The sequence below is a fragment of the Scardinius erythrophthalmus genome (genome assembly GCF_964197995.2).
Source record: "Scardinius erythrophthalmus genome assembly, chromosome: 13".
NCBI lineage: Eukaryota > Metazoa > Chordata > Actinopteri > Cypriniformes > Leuciscidae > Scardinius > Scardinius erythrophthalmus.
The window spans coordinates 5,170,812-5,196,247 of record NC_138233.1 but is presented as its reverse complement, the minus strand read 5'-3'; the positions used below and the strand labels follow the sequence as shown (position 1 = coordinate 5,196,247).

Here is a 25,436-nt window from a genome sequence, read left to right as displayed (position 1 = left end):
CTCTCTGGTCTGAGTCTTGTATGGTGATGGCTTTAATGGAGCTTGTGCATTTACAGACGTTTACAGAGGGATGGGGGGGTAGTCAGAAAGACGAGTGAATCTGATCCATTAGGAGCTCATTAATATCATCCATCACTAACGACAGTCATCAGTCACTCCGACCCAGACTGGAAAATGTGTCCAGATCCACTAAAGGACAAGCTAGTGAAAGTCTCAGTTTAGATGATAAACTTATGGGAAAATCCTGGATTGTGATTGAAATAGCAGCAAGAGGATCAGTGTGACCAGTACTTCAAATTCTCACACATTCTTGATTTGCTTTTAAGGCGGCGTACCAACCAAAAGCAAGACAACGTGCTTCTTCCTTAGATGATATATATGCACAAATAAATGGATCAAAAATACTGATCCACAGTATTAATACAATACAGCGATAACAAGAATCACTATGATGTTCATAAAGACCATGCTGATAAGACGACCAAAAAAAGGGAAACTGATGAGTTACAAAGTGTGTGTGTGTGTGTGTGTGTGCATGCACCAGCAGGCTGATTCAGAAGCAAAATAACTTCAGGCCAAACATGCCCTCAAAACACAAACAGAAACATTACACATACATACACACACACACAAACACAACACAAACATTGGTTTTTATACTGAGATCACCTTACTTAAACAACTAAACCTATATTTTTACATTTCAGTTAACATTGTTTAGTTTATTTTTAACCTGGGGACAGTTTTTTTTTTTGGGGGGGACAGTTTGCATGTCCTTATAATACAGAAGAAAGAAAAGGTTTTGCAACACTGTGAAGCCAATTTCGGCTCCATAATGCCAGTCAAGCCCGTACACACACACACAAAAACCAAGAGCAGAAAATTTACACACTTATTTTTCTTCACATTTAGTGCACTGAAGTCAGCAGAGAGCACACTTTAAAGCTTTTTATCAACACAGCAACACAGCCTTTTGCTAAGGAGTTCAGGGTGATTGCTGAATGGATAAGTCATTTACATAGTGCTTTCATATGCACTACTGTACACCCAAAGCGTTGGGGAATTCACCAGTGTAATACTCACATGCACCATTCTAGGATGTTGTGTGTGGTTGCCATGTAATTGCTATGGTATTTTGGGTGGTTGCCATGTAACTCACCTGTGAAAACCTCACTAGAAAACCTCACCTGTGAAAACCTCACTAAACCTCAACCTTACTTGGTGGTTAATAAGGTGTTGCTATGAGGGTTGCTATGAGGGTGCTAAGGTGCTCTGGGTGGTTGCTAGGGCATAGTGTGAGGTTACCAAGGCACTGATAAGGTGTTCTGGTGGATGCTAGAGAGTTCACCTGTGTTGTGTGTGGTTACCAAGGCATTGCTAGGGTGTTCTGGGTAGTTGAAGGGTGTTGTGTGTGTAGTTATCAGGGCAATGATGTGGTCAACTGATTGCATCACTGTGAAACATCTAATGTACAGAAATAGTTGACTGCAGAATGCTGCCATTGACCAGTCACAATGAAGTATTACAGACCACTGTAGAATACCATGAATTAACACAAGAAACGACAAATAAAACAAATATGATAGTGTGAGAGAAACAGAGAGATCGAGAGAGAGACTTAAGTGACAGACTCAAGAGATTTCACATTACTAAAGACATCATCATAACAGCCTGTCAAAACAATCACGTCAATCTGCACCTGTCTCAGACAGACACAGAGACATACAGACACAGAGACAGACACACACACACACACACACACACACACACACACACACGTCCCTCTCTCTCTCTCTCTCTCTCTCTCTCAGGGTGTGTTAGATTGGAGCGAGTTATGGTCTCAGAATTCAGGAAAAAACTGATAATGAAGCGGAGAGAGAGACAGACACTCTGAAAGGGACAGGAGAGACAGACAGTGTGTGTGTGTGTGTGTGTGTTCTACAGTGAGTTTGTTGGAGGTTTGAGGCCTGAGGGTTTGATATAATGAGACTCTGATACGCGGCGCACACACAGAGACACCTGAAATATTCACTCTAACACACACCGTGTTCCCACCGTACAACCCACACACCTGCCTAAAATATTAACACACACACAGCTAATGAAAGAAACAGTAGCAGCACACACAGAATCGAATCAGAGCTCATGGGATTTGGGAAGCCATTTACAACATGTTTTTTTTCTTCTTCATATTGTCATATATTTTGATATAAACTACAAACACAATCACACATGACCAGACCAGGAATTACAAAAAACAAGAACATCAGAACATGATTCTGGAGAAGAAACTGAAGTACAAGTGATTATTTTCCCAGTGTAAATCTCACTATCATGATGAATAGTAGGGCTTCATTGAAATCACTAATGCTTGACTTGCCAATCATCACTTCTAGGTAGAAAGAAAGTGGGCGGAAATACTGTAAGAGAGGGAAAGTAAAGGCTAAAGCAAATCCAGCCTGTAATGTAATCCAGCTATTAAAAGAGTTTTAGAGAGAGAGACATGTATGAAGGCGATCAGATGACAGAAGAAAGTCCTAATTAATCCAGATGACAGGGATTATCAGCTCTGACTTCTGAAACCCGGATCCCACAATCCATGAGCCTTATGAGATAACTGTAGACCAGAGACCAACATGAGATCCAGAGGCAGCGTGACACTCCAGAACACGCCTCAAAGAGACTTAACATCACACGCACACACACACACACACGAGATGAAACGACTGTCTTCACACTCACGCGTCTTATGGGTGGACCGTAATCTCTGGTTATGAATTATTATTGGTCTCCAGAGTTCGAGAGCAGCTTTGACATTTAAGTGTTAGGAAAATCACTTTGAAACTGCAGTATTGCTGAAAGCAACTCATAATTTAAATACTTCAGTGTTCAGAGTCACTGTAAGTAATCAGTTGGTTAACTTTCAGAGTAGTGTTACACTGGGATGCAAAACATTCACTTGGTTACTGAGTGATATGTCAACTTCTGCCTCAAACAATGGCACTAGCAAAATAAATAATAGCAAATCTGATGTAATATGGCTGTCAATAACATCAAATGTCAGTAGTTCTTGTGCATCTCATGACAAAACAAGTATATGGTATACTATATAGGAGGATACATAGAAAACATAATGTGGTTCAAAAGTTTGGGGCCAGTAAGTTTTAATTAAGTAAGTAATTCATGTTTATTGTGCAAGGATGCATTAAAGTGACAGGAAAAATGTATGTTACAAAATATTTATATTTCAAACAAACGCTACTGTTTTGAACTTTATATTCTTCAAAGAATACAAAAAATGTTTCATGATACACACACACACACACACACACACGCATATATAGTATATTTAGAACAAAGTTTACAGGCATATATGTTTAAATCATTTTCGTGTGAATTGTAATTTTAATTGAGTGATGTTCCACCCCAGCAAAAAACAAACCATGATAAACCCACAAACTTTCTCTGACTCATTCAGGGCGTTCTGCATTCAGACGGCGTTCTCTGGCGCTCGCTGAATGAATGCATGAACTCTCCTCCGTCTGTCCATCCCGCAGGGAGACGGGAGACAGAGATGGAGGGCTGTCAGGAGAGGATGCATTAACAGGCTTTATCTTCTAACTAGATCTCAGGGTCTCTCAGGATCTCAACGACTCTACACGTTCAGCTCTAAGTGGCATGAAGTATTCAGAAAGCCTGCGCATTTCTCTCCTGATCCTCCACGGGCCTGTGTGTTATTGTGGTAGTTTGGTGCTAAAACGCTCTCTCGATCTCTCTCTCCGCGAGGGTGATAAAGGCATAAAAATGGCCCCTGATCTCTCGTTCCAGTTTTTCGCTCCATCGCTCCGTGTTTGCGTGTCGCAGGAAGTCGAGCTCCAGATCAGGACGAGCAATCGCACGTGGGACGGATGTTCCTCGCGACAACGAGCATCGTGTTCAACGTTAACACACACGGACAGTCATCTTCCCTTCAACACGACTCCCTCCCCCCTCTCGTCTTTCTCTTTTCTTATCTGTCACTTCTACACACTTTCATCTCTGCAGCCTGAGATTCTTTTTCTCTTTTCCGTCACTTTCAATCAGAGTGTCTGTCGCTTTGATTGCGGGCGCTCTCTCTGCGTCTGCTCACCGATCAAACACAACAGCAGCATTAAAGAGGGGGAAAATGGCACTTTGTGAACGCATGAGTTAATTAAAATTCAAAGATCGCTGTTAATTAAGCAAGTAAAGGCGTCTGAAGGCTGAGAGCGGAAAACGTGTCAGCCGCGATGACCCACGGAAGATAAGAAAGCAGAACACTGTGACGTACAAAACACAGAACACAACATCTACAGAAGTGACAAAACAAGCAGGACAAAAGTTTACAGAGAGAGAGAGAGAGAGAGAGAGAGAGAGAGAGAGAGAGAGAGAGAGAGAGACAGAGAGAGAGAGAGAGAGAGAGAGAGAGAGAGAGAGAGAGAGAGAGAGAGAGAGAGAGAGAGAGAGAGAGAGAGAGAGAGAGGCAGGAAGACAGAATGATGGATAGAGCAATATGCACCGAACATTGTATAAAACACCAAGTGACCAATAGAAGACAGACAGACAAAGATAGAACGATACATAGACGGATAAACTGGATGGATGGACAGATAAATAGAATGACCAATAGAATGACAGACAGACAGATGGATAGAACGATAGATAGAACAATAGATAGAAGGATTGATAGAACAACAGATGGATGATAGATAGAAGGATTGATAGAACAACAGATGGATGATAGATAGATGGAGAGATAGAACGACAGACAGAAAAATAGATGGATAGAACGACAGACAAACGGATAGATGGATGGATAGAACGATGGATGGATGGATGGATGGATGGATGGATGGATGGATGGATGGATGGATGGATGGATGGATGGATGGATGGAACAACAGACAGACGGATGGATGGATGGATAGATAGAACGACAGACAGACGGATAGATAGAACGATGGATGGATGGATGGATGGATGGATAGATAGAATTACAGACAGACGGATAGATGGATAGATAGAACGACAGATGGATCGATGGATAGACAGAACGACAGACAGACGGATAGACAGAACTACAGACAGACCGACTGATGAATAGATAGAATGACAGACATACGGATAGATGGATAGATAAAACGTTAGACAGATAGATGGATAGAACGACAGACAGATAGATGATGGATGGATGGACGGACAGACAGATAAAGCACTCAGAGAAGTGGATGAAGTAAAACAAAAGCAGTTGTGATAGAGAGACAGAAAGACAAACAGATAGATGTGGCCGAATGAGAAACAGATGGATAGATGAAACCGAGAAGTGCGTCATGAATAATTGAGCAGAAACAGAGGTTGGGTTTTTAGATATAAATGTAAAAGTGGTGTTAGCAGAAACCCGTCTCACTCTCCCTGTATTTTTAATAGGTGCTCTTTAAATATTCAGAGATGCGGAGGGTGGAGGGAGAGGAGCAGGTTAAAGCAGATGAAAATGGACAAAATGAATGAATGTCTGCAGGGAATCTCTCAAGGACTGCATTAAGAGCCGAAGCTGCTGATTAGAACCCAGACAAATGGAGGAGTCGGAATATCCAGCAAGAATAATTTAGAGAGAGAGAGAGAGAGAGAGAGAGAGAGAGAGAGAGAGAGAGAGAGAGAGGAAAGGTGACATATTAAACAGCAGAAATGAAAGGAGAACAAGCTACAGGGTGAAGGAGAAATGATGAATGTTACTAGTGGAAACGCACGAATGAAATTGGGAAAGGAAAATGAGAAAGAGGTCATGAAAATGAGACGAGGGGGAACAACAACATGCATTTCCATGCTACAACAGAAGCATGGTGAAAAATTAAATGTGCCTGCAGGAAAAAACAGGACTCAAAGACACACACACACACACACACACAAAGTAGGACTCCAGAAATTAACACACACCCTTGTGCTTTAAAGGTTGTAAATTAAGGTCAGTTTGAAATGTAAGACGCTTTAAATACCACGATTGTTAAAATGTCACTTCATCAAGACTCGCTAACAAAGAATGCTTCTTCATGCACGAGTTGTTCACTTGAGGGGGAAAAAAGAAAGATTTCACGAATCAGACCAAACTATGCTCAACTGAACACTGAACGTTTCATAAAACTTCAGAAAACAAACTCAGAGTCAGAGTGCTGATGTAAAATTTAATCAGAATAAATTGGAAAAGTTTCTTTAGGTGAAACAGCCGAACGCAAGTTCCTCCGAAACGCTGTTTGAATTAAAGTCGACCGCAGAAACCTACTTTCCAAGGCTCTGACATCTTCAATTCGGCGAGAGTTTTGTTCCGAGGTTCAGAGTGCGTAATTATTTTTTGTCTGTTTGGGCCTGAAGCAAGAGTCAGACACCATAATCAGCGATTAAAACGGAAAAATAATATGAAAATTCTGAGAGAGAGAGAGAGAGAGAGAGAGAGAGAGAGAGAGAGAGAGAGAGAGAGAGAGAGAGAGAGAGAGAGAGAGAGAGAGAGAGAGAGAGAGAGAGAGAAAATCAGCATGCTGCTATCAGCTTTAGGCACGGGGCTTTAATTTCTTTGAAAATGCAAATTAGTTTCACTGCGTGTGTGCAAGCCTGTGTGCCCGTGTGTGCGCGCGTGTATAAAGTACAGTATAACTCTCCAACTTTGATGATATTTGATAACACGAAGCAAGATCTCTGATAATCTCACAGCCGTGACATCTCCCTCAGCTTAATTTAATTGCACGCGCGTAAACGCCCGACTGCGGCCCCAGATCCCGCTTTTCCGCCGCGATAAGAGCACGCGTGTGACTTCTGATATCTTGTCATCTGTATCTTTGAAGACACATCTCTCTGTGGTTTCTTCCCAGTTATTAGAAGCATCAAACGCTCGCGACATAAAATGCGCCACTGTGAGCTTAACGCCTGCAGGGTGTGTGGTTAAAAAAAAAAAAAAAAAAAAGGGAATTAAAAACAATCTCCATCTTCAATCAGCGCTGCATGTTTGTGTGCATTTCTCCACATCTCCCTCGCCCGCTGGAGGAGGAAAACGCGACCATGTGACGCTTTAATATTTGAGATGTCAAATAAACGCCAAGACATGAACATTTCTCTCCTTTGTGCGGCACACTGGGTCATATTCAAATAACGCCATATGCTCGAGTGCATATGGTAAGAGACACAAATACGCACCCCGTCGCTCGCTGCTTCTTCTGTGGGTAGGTCGCATGTGGAGCGTGTGATTTATCGCTTTTCACAGTTCTTTGCCTATTTACCAGCGTTTCTCCAAATCCCCATTAGAAATCTCCTTCTCTCTTTTGCATCCTCCTAAACGGGGATAAGAATTAAAATTCACAAAAGAACACACTTTCCTCTCTCTCTCTCTCTCTGGAGCTCGTTTAAAAAGTGGCTAATCTCACAAAGATAAAGCGCAGATTAAACGGAGCGAGCGCAGAAACGTATCTGCGGCTCCAGCAAACATTTGAATGCAAACGAATGCTGGAACGGAGAACCGGCGGCCGCACAAAGGCACAGACGGCTTGCTCGATAATCTGTTGCGTTTGGCAGAGCCGGTGAGGCCAATGAACAGATGTGTTTGAGGGTGATAAAGAAGGTATGAATGCGCAAAACAACACGTTATGCAACCCGAATGCGAGAAGAGGGTCAGAAACGAGCTTAGAAGGACTGACAGACCAAACTTCACCTTCAAGAAAAAGACGGGCACCTTAACGCATTAAACGCTGTTTCTAGAAAGCATTAAAGATAATGCGACTATCACATAAACACATTATGGGGCTCATCTTCGGAAAAACAGCAAACAGCTTCAAAAACAAGACGAGATCTACAACGCGCACAGAATACTAAAGTACAAAGCACAACAGAAGTGGACCGTACAGCATCTGTGCCGTGCATTAACCTCAACGTGAATGAAAGAGCCAGATGTGAGATTACGCATTCACTCGAACTCTCTTCACACAGCAAAAACACAAAGAAATCTCATTCGTCCGCAGATATTCATCCATTAGAACCTCAGACCCGAGCTGAATGCATTACTGAGCACGATCACAGAAGCATTTCATTAGTGCTGTTTGCTCATTTGATGAGCTATTTGAACAAACTCCTCACACTAAGGCCCAATCCCAATTCTATTTTATACCCCTTCGCCTACCCCTTACCCCTTGAAACAGAGTGGCAAGGCGTAGGGGTGAAAATATTCCCCTAAGAAATGGGACACCACTACTACATCATTACACGTCGTTGCTAGCGCCACAGGAGATGCGCCAATGTTTATCACAAACTTCCAAGATGCCGTCGTCAGCTGTAGTCATCTCAATTGCGTGAGTTACAGCTATTTTTTTGCGTTTTTCTTCTGAAGTTTGCAGAAAACAATGGAGATGACGATATCTTCGACGCCTAAGTATTTTTGGACTTCAGAAAACGTTGCTCGTTGTCAGCGCGAAAACGAACGAGCCTCCGGGTTTCCTCAGGTGTCCCTGTTTGATAAAGAACACACAAGACTGGTTGATCATGTTGCAAAAAGCACGAAACTGTGTAAGCACTGTTCGTTTATATCGTGTTCACATATAACCACAAGAAAACAATGCGTTCATAGCAGACGTACGGAAAAAGATAAGCCAATTCCCTGCCGCAATTACATTCACCAGTTATCAGACATGAAAGTATGTTGCGTGACTATCGTTAATGAACTTCAGCGATTTTTTTGCAAACGTTTCTTTGAAGAACATGACTGCAAATATGAACACAAGATTGAATGTGACAAAGAAAATGATTATTGGCAGTCATGTTGCCTCTGTAGCCGGTGTATGCAGGTACATTTCTCATACCCCTTTGTTTGAAGTGTGGTCCCGAAAAATCTTCGTTTCAAGGGCTATCTGGCCTTTCCCCCTACCCCTCCAACCAAAAGAGAATCGAGACAACCCTACCCCTTCACGGGAACGTGCAAAACAGGAGGGGTAGGGGCAAGGGGTGAATTGGGATTGAGCCTAATATTCAACTTTGGTGCATAACTCATCGACACGAACGCCACCTCGAACTACGTGGCTTGTGGCGTCTTTAACGATTTTAAAAATCGTTTTTTGTTAAGTGAAATAAAGCTGAAATAAAATAAAACATAAATATTAGATGAAACAACACTAAACACAACTCGGAACATTTTAACAACCACAAAGCAACTTCCTGGAAACCAATTACATTAGGGTTGCAACGGATCGCAGTTGATCAGTGATCCGTACGGATGCAGGCCCCGCGGTTCGGCACATGCGTGGATTAATTGCTAAGTTTAACCATCATAGAGTGAAGGTTTGTTATGTGAACGTGTTTTGCCTTGCCAGTTTAAACATTCAAGCGATTTCAAACGCAGAAGAAGAGGCGAAAATCAGGACTCACGCGCTGTTAGAGAGAGAGAAGAGAGGCACGTTTCCGAATGGATTCCTCTTTCGCGTTACAAAATGTCAAAATACCCGTCTCAGCAAATATACCTTCAGTTATGTCTTAAGTGAACGTAAACAGTTGAGAAAGAAACCAGATGTGTACCAGTATATTCGGCCCGTGCATTCAGTCTTAAAGTGACAGCAGCCTAATAATCCTGATGCGGTTTGTGTCATGTTAATAAAACAACAAAATACAGCTTTAACAAAGATTTATCCATATTTAATTTCTACAGTGAACACAATAGTGTTATTTTACATTATTACATTTCTGTACCTGAATGCTAAAGAGTTTGCAATTTTGGTATTTACTATTAATCTATGCTTGTAATTTGTGTATTTGTTCTTATTTTATTACTGACTGTTCACTTGCCTTTCATAGTGTTTGAACTTTTAACAAAAACTTTTTCAAGTGAGCTTTAAGCAATAAATGAAAAGCAAAGTTACATCCATATTTTTAGTACAGACCTTATTCAGAGCAGTGACATGAGTCATAACAGGTATGAAAGTGAGGCTTTGAGGGATAGACTGTATAAAGCTCCTAGATCACATCATTTTCCACAGCTCATGTTGTCTGGAGTTTAACGGTCTACTGTAATTTCTAGGAAATATATTTTTGCAGCGTTTCGTCAACAGAACAATCCAAAAGCACACTTAATAACAGTTCAACCCACTGAAGAGATGTGTGTCTGTTCCTCACAGCCTCACTTTCTTTCAGAGATGGCGCTGCTGTGAATAAGGTCTATATGTTGGCCGTCCATGTTCAGCGTGACAATTTTTGTGGATGGTGCGCGTACAACAGCACATGCGCAATGTGAATGTTGAGACCGATGAGTCCACTAGGTGACAATGATGAACAGTGCAGAAATCGAAGAAGAGAGCGTAAAGAGATACAAAAAAATGCAGGTAATGCGGAACGTGGAGAATGTGGAAAATGAAGTATACCAGGGCCTTTAGACAAACCAAACCACAACACTCTTATCACAGCAGTGTTCAGATTTCTTCTAAAAAAGTGCAAATCTAATTATTTGAATAGAAATCAAATTACCAACGTGAAATCCGACTAATATTAGTTGTAAACAAACACACTTCTTCAGCATTAACAGCATTAATTTCACGCAGGGAGAAAATTCATCTTATTCTCCCACGACAGTTTCAGCAATTTACTCTCCCCGAGACTCTGGATGTGATTTATGGTCATTATTATTGTTTTCACAAGAGATTTTCCATTTGCCTCATGGGAAAGTTCAACAAAACTCAAACTTGGGTACAACCAACGTGGCCTCAAAGTGCAACAATAATAACGAATGATTCCCTTTGTTTCTCCATCCATTACTAAACAAATGCTTGTCTTAAAATTGTGATATTCTAAAAAAAATGTGAAATTGAGTTTGTTACTTGGTGTGAACTTAGAATAAACAGAACAATATTGTGCGTTTGTGTGGACACTAATATAGTCATCATTCTTGATGTAAACGGGGCTTAACAGTTATTTAGCCGTTTATTAATGTAAAGCTGCTTTGGAACAATCTGTAATGTATAAAGTGTTATAAACAAATGTGACGAGACTTCCCAGGGAGTTTTATTTGACCATTTTCCACCGAAAAATGTTAAATTAACTAAATTTTTTCAGTTTGTGTGGAGCGGAGGGAAAACTTTAAGTCCTTAAAGTCTTATTTTAAAAAGTGTCAAGAAAAATCCTGTTTTCATTTATATGACTCCTTTTCATTATCAGTTATAATAGGAAAAGCGAAACGTATGAACGCGCAGATAACCAGATGGAGAGAGAGAGAGATTGATGCAGGAGAATAAAACGGTAGGAAGAACATTCCGAAGATATTACGGAAGTCCTTTTACTTCCGATAGGCCGGTCAAGAGCAATTTCCTACATCCCACCAGCTGAGCCGCACAAAACTGCTTCCAATATAAGAGAACGACAGACTCTGAGGGACCGTAAAGCAGCAGTTAATGGCACAAAACCACACCACTGAGATAAGAACAGCCCGTATAAACAGACACGCTCATATCAGCGCACTTCAGGGAACCTCTGGGTTTATGAGGACATTAAGACCTGACTTTATATCTGGGCTTTTGGGAATCGTTGAAGCAGGTGGTCCATTCTGAAGACTGTTTTATGAAGGACACATTAAGATTGAGACCCTTATAGACAAACACAGCAGATGAGCAATGTGTTCCAACCGCCTGTGAGGACCAAAACAAGAAGGTATTAAGAGAATTTTATGAAGGATTTAGACATGACGGTCTTCTGGGGACACAAAATATGAGAACAGCGAGATATGAGGACAGAATGTACCAGAATCAACTGAAAAGAATAATCATATTTCATCCCAAACTAAAAAAAATAATAGCAATATTTGGCTTAAAAGAGAATGTGGACTATCCGCAGGACCAGTACAATATTTGTTATGACAATTTAGTACATTTCACCCAATATTACCGTAATCGTTATATGGACATTTGGAATCTTTTTGTAATTTATTGATTCTAATTAGATTCTCATTACTGTAAAACAGATTATTATTATTATTTATTTATTTTTAATTCTAAATCAAAGCTCAGTGCCAGGAATATTGGATCCAGTCTCTTTAAAATAAATTAATAATAATAATAATAATAATTATTATTATTATTATTATAAATAATAATAAAAACAACATTAACATATTGTAATATTATTAAATACTTAGTAATGATAAAATTAATTAAATAAATAAATAAATGAATAAATAAATACACACATCATTTTTCCCCTTTAGATTTTGGGGTAAATATGAGCCATAAGATTCTTGAGAACCAAGAACTTTCTGCTACTGTCTCTTTAAAACTGTAAATTCCCTCTATAACTGCCAAACCTCCGCATAGATTCAGGAAGAAGCGTTTAAGACATTTTGTTTTATGTAAGTGGGGCTCAATTAACATTCTACTGAGACACGAGGTAGATGACAGCAGAACACCCTGTCGACCTTTAGAAGTCGAACGCCTTCACTACAAATGAGTGAGCAAATGAGGGTCAAGCAGGAAGATATCGATCTAAACGGCGTGAAAGTACCAATACAAATTATGGATCTGTTGAGTTACTAACTTTTTGAAACACTAATTTGTAATTTAGAGATTATCAAAGGCAATAATTTCACACACTAGTCTCATGTTAACATATTTACCCCCGGCTTCACAGACAAGGTTTAGGTCTGGTCCCAGACTGTTTGAGCTGTTTTAACTGAGAGCAAATTGCACTGACAAATCTTAAAATATATCAGTGTCATTGTTTTGTCTCAAGATGCACACCAGTAATGTGTTTTTCTAAGGCATGTTTATAAAAGCTACTTAAATGTCCTGATTTGGCTAATCCTGCTGCCAGTTGCATAAACAGCCATCATGTTAAGACTGTATCTTATGAACCATTATGTCCAACTAGCAGTTAGTTAAGGGTAATCTTTCTTTTCGGTATCAAATTAGACTAATCTATGTTTTTTATGCAACTGACTTAAAGTTATATTAGCAGTTTATGCAACTAAGATGTGTCTGTAAAACCAGGCCATAATGTTTAACACTTTTGGCTAATGTCTTAAGTCTTCCCCCATCGTCAGTGAAACACTAACTGAGAGACGAGTCAAAACAGCTTTCAATCATCTCAAAATAGCAAATATTGTAGATTTATTGTCTGGCTGATATGTAAATACTTTTAAAATAAAAGTATAGCGGTTTTTACAACACACATTGTTTCAAAACATCTTTACAGAATATCATGATGTTAATTTAATATTTATAATAGGTCTGTGAAAGATTAATCGCATCCAAAATAAAAGTCTGTGTTTACATAATATATGTTTGCATACTGTGTATAATTATTTTGTAATATAAATATACACACATGCATGTATATATTTAAGAAAAATGTTATATATACATATACACAAATATATATATACATATAGTATATACATGCAAATATTTCTTAATTATGTATATGCATGTGTGTGTATTTATATATACAAAATAATAATACACAGTACGCACACATATATTATGTAAACACAGACATTTATTTTGGATGCGATTAATCGCGATTAATCTTTTCACAGCCCAAGTTTATAATAACTTGATATCTACATGCCTTATAGACCTTATGCACTAGAGAAACAAGTGCGCAGCCATCTTTAAAATATTGTGTTTGAACTTGCGTTTTAATTAGCTTGTGAAGTGGGTTTACTTATTGTAGAGTTAATGAAAGTTATCATGAGCATTGTAATGATTGATGCGGATGTCATAACAAATGTAAGTAGACCGGGTAGATTTTAAAACGAGCGGTTTATTCATAAATTCGTAACCTTAATGTGGTGGAAACACAAACCAGAACACAACAAGCGCAGCGTTGAAATGGGGCGGGGCTACAGAAGATCTATAGTCACATTAGTCTGGCTATAATTCAAGTTCATGACTAATACAGTGAGATCAGAAGGAAGCACAGAAAACGTACATGTACAAGTCGTACATTTGCATCCCACTCTTTTGGTTGAGATTTGTGTCCTCTGCTGTCACACTTGTGGCTCTGGGTCTATAACTAAGTGAGTCTGGACAGCAGGGACTGATATGAGACGAGACCAGCCGCAAGTGTGTGTGTGTGTGTGTGTGTGTGTGTGTGTGTGTGTGTGTGTGTGTGTGTGCGTGTGTGTGAGATAATAAAGTAGGTCGGAGTATACATCAGAGGAGGAGATGTACGCGTGCTCGTGTTTGTGTGTGTGAGAGCAGAGGTGAGCGGCTGAACGAGATCCTGAGAGACTCAGCTGGTCTCCGTGGATACGGGAAAAGCAGGACACCAGCGAGACGGAGAGAAACATTAAAACACTCACAGAGAGAAGCCAATCAATAACACACACAACAAACCTGACTCGCTTTTAAACGCAGAAGTGGAAGGAAAATTGCAGGAAAATAAAACCGCCCTCCATCGAGAAATCTCTCTCTCTTTCTCTCTCTCTCTCGCTCTCTCTCTACAGGTTCAGTCATCAAAACTCAAATAGCCTCTATAAAAATGCCTCAGCATTTGGCTTAGAAAATGCAGAAATGAGTCTCTGGCCTGCACATGCACCGATATAAACGTGATCAGAGAAAGCAATCTACATTTTTATATCTTTCAATGAAGTAGAGCGGTGATAGCCTGTGGAAAACGCACTGCCAGGCCGTTGTTACACTGTTCTGGGTGGTTGCTAGGTGGTCTGAAGTCTGTAGATATGGTTTGAGTCTTTGGGCCCTACTTTAACGAAACGCAAGTAACTTTGTTGGCGGATCTCAGGCGCTGTTGCTATTATACCGGCGGGATAAATGACTCTTGCGCCCGACGCAAGTCTAAAATGGGTTGGTCTGAAGTAGCTTCGTTATTCATAGGTGTGGTTTGGGCGTAACGTGAAATAAACCAATCAGAGCGTCATCTCACATTCCCTTTAAGAGCAGGCGCGCTTGTTCTATAGCGGATTGCTATTATTACGGCGGATTTGCCAGACGCACGCCAGGAGCGGTTCACAGCCGAGGAGACCGACGTTCTCGTCAGGGCCGTAAAACACAGAGAAGTGACATTGGGGATGGAGAAACACACACAAATAAGCTTTGGTTAAACAAATAATTTGGGTAAATGTGTAAGCTAGATTTATGCCTATTTTTTCTCATCTTCATGGACACAACAATGATTTCCCTCGTGTGGAATATTTTTCCTTGTAATAATGTATGGTTTGCAAAAATGTGAACTGCTGCGTCTGTGTAGATAAGAGAAGCAAAGTGTGTGTGTGTTGTGCACACGCTACATTATGGCCAAACATGCGCCCTTAAAATAGCATCTGAACCCGCCACTGACTTTAGACTAGGCTTTTCCTGGTCTGTGGCGGAATTGTTTTCTGAAACTGCAAAATAGCACCAGGGAACAGTTGCGCCGGAACACACCTCCTCTTTTCGCTGAACCTCCCCCGGGAGCGCAAGTTCATTCCCTAATTTACCGACGTGCGTCTGTGGAGGGAAAAGTCCGCTGTGTGTCGGGTGCAAAATAGGAATGATACATGCGTCGGTGTACAAAGTCAATTGCGCTGGGTGCAAGATAGGGCCCTTTGAATTAGGGCTGTCACTTTTCACTCGAAAATCGATTGCACAATTGATCGTACCAACCAACACAAGTTTCGAAAACGAAAATAGATTTTAACGGTCTTTTCTCGGACCGCGTCCAGCTCATCACGATACGCCCGCAGCGAACGTGTCGCACAGCAACTGCAGTATCTGACAAACACACATAACAGCAAATGATACTTCTGCATAATGTTTCTCTTTTTACTACAAAAATGTGAATTTTGCCGGTATTCAGTCTCATGCATACAGATACAGATTCGGGCTACGGTCTACAATCGCCTACGTAGGCGAAATTTGTTTGACATTTCTAATCGTAAACACAGCCATGTTGAAGACTGAGGTAATGTTTTTCACTGATGTTATGGCAGTCCACTCTGCTTATTGTTTTTCAAGAATGTTGCACACCTGTTTGTCATTGTGCACGAAACTTCACGCCAATAAATCATCAGGAATATTGCTGACTTGTGTGCGTCTCAAGCGCCCTTTTAACATTCGTCCTAATGCCTGTTAGTTGTCTGTGGATTTGACCATATTTGGCGTTTAAAATGGAAACGTCTTTAGACATGGAAAATCGATTTTACAACCGATTCAATGAACACTTGCGTCTCAAAAATCGAACAGGATTTTTTCACAAAAGTGACAGCCCTACTTTGAATGTACATTCATGGGATTTTTTTCCCTTGTTTTTTGGTCCAGCGGGTGAAAATGGTGCGTCTGATGACTTGGTAAAGTAACAGCACACATGAAGGGAATAATCATTCATGACAAGTTCAATGCTGAACTAACCGGATGTGAAGTGATGTCACTAGCAATATAAGCTATTTCTTCCATGTTAATCAGCCCCAAATCTATACTTGAATATGCTATAAATGAATCATCAAAATGGACTTTATGGACTGACAAACACTGGATATTAACAAATCCTTTAAGTTTTATGAAAAAGACCATCACAAAGGCCATGAAAACACAAGGTATGTGTTGCATTGCGAGCGTGAACGACACATCACAGCACATGCAGAGATGGATTTCAACACATTATCTGTGTGTTGTCATATCCCTATTTGCAATCAGGATGCGTTCAAATCACTAACGCTGAGAATGAGCAACAGTAACACCCTCGGAATGGAAGAGGAAGATAATGTGCTTGAGGTCCTGTCAAATTAAATCAACAATCAGTGGCGTGACCTCACTGAAGAGGTCATCGACCTGCGACCCCACCGTCAGCAGAGGTCAGAGGTCAGCTCTGGCTGTCGGTGGCGTCCTTTCGCTCGGCTGGAGAGAGTGATGTGACTGGAGGAGAGAGAGAGAGATATGGCTGCGGCCGTCTGATGGAAAAGAACTGCTCAAGGACACACACACACACACACACACAAGCTCGTGTTTTACGGACAGGATCGGACAGATGGAAGATCTGAAAAGGGCAGCATTCATTTACAGTCAGATATCAGAAAAGGTTATCCTACATCAACTGAGACAGCTGGACGCGCACGCACATGCGCGCACACACACACACACAGCAAGCTCAGGTGGTCCTGAGGAAAACAGCTGCCAAAGATGACATTTCAAGGTTTCGTTTTCCATATTCAAAACAGAAAACACTGTCTCTCTGTGTGTGTGTGTGTGTGTGTGTGTGTGTGTGTGTGTGTGTGTGTGTGTGTGATAGAGAGAGAGACTGCGGCGGATGCATGACAACATCACACTCTTTGAAGGTCATTTGCTGAAGGGCGCAACCACATACACAGGCCTAAAAAACTCACACACACCTTGTTAAAGTTGACAGTGCTGTATATCGTATCAGATATAAATATGCAATAAAACTGTAAAGGCCACTCTTAGAGGACAAAGAGCAGGTGGCAGGAAACACACACACACACACACACACACACACACACACACACACACACACACACATCTGACACTTGCTTCTTGCTCATTTCTAATTCATGAGGGGCTTTTGCATACAGTCACCGAAAATATGACATCCAGGCGAACCTCAGGAAACCCTTCAAGAACTTATTTTGTTTTTGCTTAGTTTGTTTTTTTGTTATGAAATTGTAAGACATTTACCACAAACATCAATTAATACTACAGCAAAATGATAACCTGTATCATAATTCAATGTATTTGTACATCATGGTAGTAATTATTGCTCATTTTAAAAGGAAACACTGTATTTATAATAAACAAATACAATTATTAAATAAAAACAATTATTACAAATAAATAATAAAACCAAGAAATAATCAATATAATAATTTCAAGAAAATGAAATTAATATAAAATAATTTTTGTCGTCAAATATCAAGAAATGGAGGACAAGATACCAGTGTTATTTACGTATTTTTATATACTATATCATTATTTTATAATAATATATAAATACATAACATAAATAATAAATAATATAACATTTTATTTTTATTTTATTTTAAATTAGCTTTTATTTTGATATATTTTTATAATATTTATATTTTAATTTACTTTAAGTTTTAGTAATTTTGTTGTGATTTATGTTTTCTTTTTCAGTTTTTTATTGTATTTAATCAATATAAAGGCTTCATTTTCTTTATGCTTCATCATAGTTTTTCTTTTGGTTTTTGTGGTGAAATGTAGACATTTAATTTTATTCAATTTCATATTTTTATTCAATTGTCTTTTTGTATAATGTGTTGTTTAATTGTATTTTACGGAGTTGATTATTGTTTTTCTTTTCTCTAGTTTTTAAGCTTAATAACATCTGGCAAAGGGACTGCCAATGAAAACCAGCCTTTGGGCTAATTTGGGTAATTATATTCATGAATGTTGATTAATGTACATTGTGTCCCTTTATAAAAAAAAGAAATGTTTTCATGAAATGCACGCTCTCTTTCGCTAAACTCCGTCTCGGACATCATTAGACTCAGCGCCGGTCCTGATGTTGTTCTCTACACTTAGAGGACAGTAATCTCTTCCACATCCCTGTTTGACCCAGTACCCCGGGGAGAGTCTCAGCAGACACACACACACACACACACACACACACACAGATGCGCAAGCACAGAGCAAGGGGCATCTCTTACCTTTAGAGGCTGTGTTCAGAGAAGGAGAGAGAGAGAGAGAGAGGTTTAATGTGTGATGTGTGCTAGATGTGTGTGTGTGATGTGACTGGAGGATGGATCAACTCACTCTTGGTCTGTGTGGAGAAGGTCAGAGTGAGTTTGGCAAACAGCTCCTTGTTCTCATAGCGCTCCTCCTTCGCCTTCACCCAGAAACTGCTCTCAGAAAGATCCTCCGCTGCGATCTAGCACGACATAAAACACTCGTCAGCGCATTCATCCCTTTCATTCTACTTTACCCATTCACCCACTTCATGTGCTTTCAGCTTTTCTTTTCATTCATCCATCATCCAACCAACACATGCAGTCCATACATTTGTCTATTCATCCATCCAATTCATACATCAACAATAATACATTCAATTACACTTCCATCTTTCAATCCATCCATTAATCATAAAATATATGAATCTTTTCTCCAAATAATTTTTCAAAATGCTGAAAAAAGGAGAGCAAGAGACCAATGTTATGTAAGTATTATATATATACTATTATAAAAATATAGAAATATAATTAATATTATAAATATAATATAAATAAACACTACAAGAGACACAATGTATCATGAGATCAAACCCCAAAAATCTGATTGGATGAGCCAAATGTGTTGCTGTTGTAATTGGCTGGCGCGCGCACACACACACACACCAGTTGAATTCTGTCTTAATGTAGCATGTTTTTTAACAACAACAAACACATTACAGCTGAGCTAATGACACTTAATGGATGAACTGCTTTGTGTGATTTTTATCATTGTTAATGCTTTTATGTAGTGATATTACGCTTAACAACATCCATCAACCAAGGTGAAAAAATAATAATGGTAGCGTTCGGGCTCACGAGGCTTATTGCTTTAACACGGTCCTGGTCTCTGGACAATATCATTACGTAGACACCGCTGATATGATCGCTCGGCTCAAATGTGTTTCTCCATCCTTTATGGACGCTGCACTGATTTAATGGACCGTAGATTGTGATTCTGGAGTCCGGGGCTTTATTTTACCCCCATTCGAGAAGATGAAACGCCACTGAGCGCTTTCTCACAGTCTCAACGCATAACCTCATTTACACAGAAGAAAAGCGCTGCAAGTCTTGGGAGTAAAATGAGTTTAACAGCAGTGAACAGGCTGTCAGGATATCAGTGCTAACCGCCTTCAGACAGCAAGCAAAGACAGAATGAGAAATGTAGAACAAGGATTAGAGGAAGACAGAATATGATAATAGACAGAGAATAAAAGAGGGTGAAACTCATTAAAACGGATCCCGATTTTACGCACAAAAGAGAGAAAGGCGACGCGCCCCCAATGCACACTGGGACGGCCAGACAAAAAAAAACCGCTCCATCCTTTTGTAATTCTCTCCTCCTCTCAATCTCTCACTGTTAATGCACATCGCACAAAGCTTTTTAACGTCCATCATTCTGTCTTCTACGGCCCTGCGACTCAGTTATCTAATATGGCTGAGCGAGGATTTATTTCAGACCTCTGGAAATATTTAATACATAGTTTTATAGATTTATATACATTACTGTTCTTTTAAACTTTGTTAATCAAAGAATCAATTCAAATCAATGTTCAGAATTGATGATGATAATAATAATAAAGAAATGTTTCTTGAGCATCAAATCATCATATGTGAACCTGGACCACAAAACCAGTCACATGGATACATTTTTCGAAATTGAGGTTTATATATAATCTGAAATCTGAATAAATAATCTTTCCATTGATGTATGGTCTGTTATGATAGGACAATATTTGGCCGAGATACGACTATTGAAGATCTGGAATCTGAGGGTGCAAAAAAATCAAAACATTGAGAAAATCTCCTTTAAAGTTGTTCATTTATGTTGGCGATTGTGCAGCATCCACTCACACAAATAAATGTTTTATATATTTACGGTAGGAAATTTACAAAATATCTTCATGGAACATGATCTTTTCTTAATATCCTAATGATTTTTGGCATAAAATAAAAATCGATCATTTTGACCCATACAATGTATTGTCGGCTATTGCCACAAATATACCCATGCGACTCGAGACTGGTGACGTGATCCAGGGTCACATTTCAGAATGATTTCTGAAGGATCATGTGACACTGAAGACTGGAGTAATAATGACAGCTATTTTAGATTGTAATATTTCTTCTCAATATTATTGATTTTACTGTATTTTTGATCAAATAAAGGCAGCCTTGGTGAGCAGAAGAGACTTGCTTCCCAAACTTTGAACGGTAGTGTATTTGCTCTGAAATATATTAAAACATGTTTTTCTCCAGTCAGAGGAACAATTATTTCAACCAACAGCCACTGCAGCCAATTAGGTTCAAAATAATCAGTGCATGAATGAAAATGCAGTAAAAACGTATTTCAAATTATCAAGGCCTGTTTTCCACACTGTTTCTCACTTAATGCACTCAAGAAAGAATACACCATTTCATCCTTTTCATTTATATGCACCGCTGTAACAGAAATATTATTAACCACGAATGAGAGTTTTGAATGAATCAATGATGGGAATCAATCACAGAAAGGAACGGACTCTTTGCATCTGAAGATGAAATCATAACCGCCATTAAAACATGTGTCTCTCTCACACTCGTACAGAAGCAGGACAAGGTTCTGTATAAAAGGTAATCTTTAGGAAACCTGAAGGGATAGTTAAATTATCCCATGATTTACTCGCCCTCAAGCCATCCTAGGTGTATATGACTTTCTTCTTTCAGCCGAACACAATCAGAGTTATATTAAATAATATCCTGGCTCTTCCCAGCTTTGTAATGGCATTAATAGTGCCAGAGTTTTTGAAGCTCCAAAAAACGCAACAATCCATCCATCCATCATAAAAGACTCCAGTGGGTTAATAAAGGCCTTCTGATACGAAGCGATGGGTTTTTGTCCAAAGCCAGTGATTAGAGTTTATAAAGTTTTAAATATGGATATTTTCTTACAAAAACCCATTGCTTTCGTATCAGAAGGCCTTTATTAACCCACTGGAGTCTTTTATGATGGATGGATGGATTGTTGCGTTTTTTGGAGCTTCAAAAACTCTGGCTCTATTTAATGCCATTACAAAGCTGGGAAGAGCCAGGATATTATTTAATATAACTCTGATTGCGTTCGGCTGAAAGAAGAAAGTCATATACACCTAGGATGGCTTAAGGGCGAGTAAATCATGGGATAATGTTCATTTTGGCGTGAACTATTCTTTTAAAAATTGCATTAGTATTATTGCAATTTTCACAATGCTACTTAACCTAATAACGCTAGAAAAATCATCATAAATACATTGGTATATTGAAACTAATCGGCCAGACCTTGCAAGAATGTACGCTTGCAAATTGTGTCTGAATTTGCGTAAAGAATGTGTGAATGTGTGGCATTCACAGTCAGTCAGAGAGCATGTTGATGACTCTAACCTTCATTTCCACTGGAATGTGAAAAGAAACAAAAATCGGAGAGGAGAGGAAGAGAAAAAGAGATATATAAGGGGAAAGCGGAGGAGGCAAAGAAAGGTTAGGACACGGAGACAAGGTACAACCTCTAATGATACAGCAGCATCTAATTACCCAGAGAGAGAGAGAGAGAGAGAGAGATAACAAGACTAGTCTGAGAGCATGAGAGGCAAGCCAAAAAACGTTAATTTAAATTACAAAATAATGCTGTCCTTTTTACCAGCAATTTAATTATCTTTCAGAGACGCAGTCAAAAGACACAGGCTTATTAAAAAGCTATTTCACTGACATCCTCAAAGAGCCCTAACCACTGAGACTCTAAACACTCATGAATTCCACTGAAGCCATTAAAGAGTAGCTTTAGGCAAAAAGGAGACAGGACCGTTTTGATGTTTTTACTCTTGTGGAGGGCGAGGGAAAGAGAGAGAGGGAAAGAGAGAGATCAGAGAGGAGAGGAGCGTGTTCATGATCAACAGCTCATAGTCACCCATGATTCACTGCTGCACACGGGACGCGCGTCACTTACAATGCAAGTGGGCGACATACGGCTACAGTACAAAAAAAAAACTTATTTATCAGTACTTTTGTCTTGTTTCCCATATCTAAACTATGGTCAACTTACTTGAGAAGCAAAACTGCATTAGTCTTGTTTTTACAGAATGTGTCTTAAACTGGCAAAGATTTTTTTCTCATTTTAAGTATAAATCAAACAATTATATTTTAATTAAAATACATTAATAAAATATTAAATGGGTAGATTTACTATTTATCTAGTTGGGTTAATTATGTTTTAAAAAATATTTGTCAATATAATATGATATAATATAATACAATATAATATTCCAGAAATGAATCACTATTATTTATGATTTGCCTTTAATGCATTCATATTACTGCTTATTTCCCAAAAAAAAAAAAAAAAAAATCAATAAAGAATCTTTAATCAGTGTTATTTTAATATCATTTATAAACTCTTATAATTTTGGTTAATAAAAACAATTTAGATTTTTCATTTTGATTTTAGTTAAAGTTTTAGAATTGTTTTTATTTCTTTATATATATATATATATATAACTTATTTTTTTCTTATTTTTGTATTTAACTTAAACAAAAATGAGAAATGTTGCCTTGGCAACTAGCTGAATAAAATGTTATATATTATAATTTTATTATATTTTATTTTAGTTCATGTTTATCTTAGTTCAAGAAATGAAAATACACATAATACATCATATAATATACATAATACAAACAATCAACCTATGTGCGTTACGTATTATAACGAATGACTGTAGAGGGCGCCAGTGGCCTGGTGTTGTTACACTTTACAGCAGGGGTGTCCAAACTCAGTCCTGCAGAGCCACTGTCCTGCAGAGTTTAGCTCTAGCCTGCCTCAACACATGTACCTGAAGTTTCTTGAATGCCTAGTAAGACCTTGATTATCTGGTTCAGGTGTGTTTAATTGGGGTTGGAGCTAAACTCTGCAGGACAGTGGCCCTCCAGGAGCAGGATTAGACATCCCTGCTTTACAGCATGATCAAATCCTTTTTTAATTGGCCAAACAACACTTAATTCAAATGTTAACAATCTTTCATATTTGTCCACTTCTTTATGATAGAAATGCTTTAGCCACTGTAATTTCTTGAACAAGAACTGTGGACATCAAAACAAGCAAACTCAGAGTGAAAGTTGAAACTTTTATTTTGAACTTGTGATGAACAGTTTGCATATTTAGAGAGATATTGATGTTTTCTCCTGTGTTGGCGTAGGCTTATAAATGATTCACCTTACAAATCTAATGAAACAGCGCACATTGTGTTTCCAGATGAACTTTATAAGCAATCCAAACTCACAGCTTATGCAGAGATGGAGTTTGAGACGCTCCACCCATGTTAATGATAACAGTTGATGTGTGAAAGAAGCAGCTCTGAGACGCATGTAACCTACACGCATATAAATAATTAAAGCGCATATATTAAACCCGCAGGGCATGTATTTATTTAATTGGATCACAGCCTTTGTGAATTCACAATCGCACTATACTATAGTATGGTTTTTAAATGGATTAAATAGATAGTGCAGCATTATAAAACGGTCTAATAATGCGGCTCATGGATTCTCGTCTGTGGATGCGCCACTTATGGTATTTTGCCGGTTACTCAACACAGGTAAAGTGCAATCGAGGATTTGTAAAAAAAAAGAACTCGAATTTAATCAAGGATTTGTGACAACCCTAATGCAATACATTTTTGTTAATAAATCCAAAAGGCCAAAAACATGAAAAAAGCTTTTCATTTCTGTACCCCTCTCTAGATACATTACCCAGGTTGAGTAGTAAACAGCTGCCACTAGTACTCTAATAGTCACTGGATTAATGGTCACTCTGACAAGGCAAATGCAACATCTTTTAGAGCCAAAATAGCAGGTGGAGACCTGTGAGAGCATACACACCTTGCTCCAGTTGGCTCTCTTCAGTTGAACCTCAGGTGTGTAGTCTTTCTTGGGCTGTAGACCGAAGGGTAGCTGAGGAACAGGAGGTGCCCATCCACCAAACCCGCCTGGAGGGGGCGGAGGCATTCCAGGACCGCCCATTGGAGGAGGTGGAGGAGGCATCCCGGCCATCCCGGGTGGAGGAGGGGGAGGAGGGGGCATGCCAGGTGCTCCAGGTAAAGGAGGAGGAGGAGGCGGCATACCAGCAGCGCCCGGCAATGGAGGAGGAGGAGGCGGCATGCCATGTGCTCCCGGGAGAGGAGGAGGTGGAGGGGGCGGAGGCATGCCAGCTGCCCCAGGAAGAGGAGGAGGTGGTGGAGGTAAAGGCATGGATGTCTGTCCGGGAAGAGGAGGAGGAGGAGGTGGAGGAGGAGGAGGAGGACCTGGAGAGGGGAGGCAGGCTTCACCTGGACGAGGAGGGGGCGGAGCCACAGGCACATGCACGGTGATGACCTTCGCTTTGGCTTCTTTCAGATCTTTTGAAAGCTTGTCAATCTGAGAAACAAAAGAAACACAGAGGCGGTCATATATTAGCATCCAGTTTAAGTCAATCATTTCTATAACTATTCTTACATTATAATGTAGAGGAAATATTGTAAGGAGATGGAATCTAAAAAAATCTAACAATTTAATATCAATTTAAAAAATAATTTAATAGATGGATTATATATATTTATTTATACACACAGACATATATATACATATACACACACACACACACACACACACGTATGTATATATAAAATTGTCATAAAATAATCGTTATAATATAATACAACAATGATATATATATATATATATATATATATAT

At 39.3% G+C, this 25,436-nt stretch overlaps 1 protein-coding gene across 4 annotated transcripts in view; it reads right to left on the bottom strand.

Annotated features, from left to right (window-relative positions):
- The window catches only part of diaph1 (diaphanous related formin 1), a 171,424-nt gene that overhangs the window by 37,100 nt on the left and 108,888 nt on the right, over positions 1–25,436 (bottom strand). For all 4 annotated transcript variants that reach the window (XM_081382422.1, XM_081382421.1, XM_081382423.1 and 1 more), the window contains 2 exons: positions 24,587–25,120; positions 18,750–18,864 (listed from right to left, as the gene is read on the bottom strand). In XM_081382422.1, the coding sequence (XP_081238548.1) occupies positions 18,750–18,864; positions 24,587–25,120 (649 nt within the window). The remainder of the gene's footprint in view (positions 1–18,749; positions 18,865–24,586; positions 25,121–25,436) is intronic.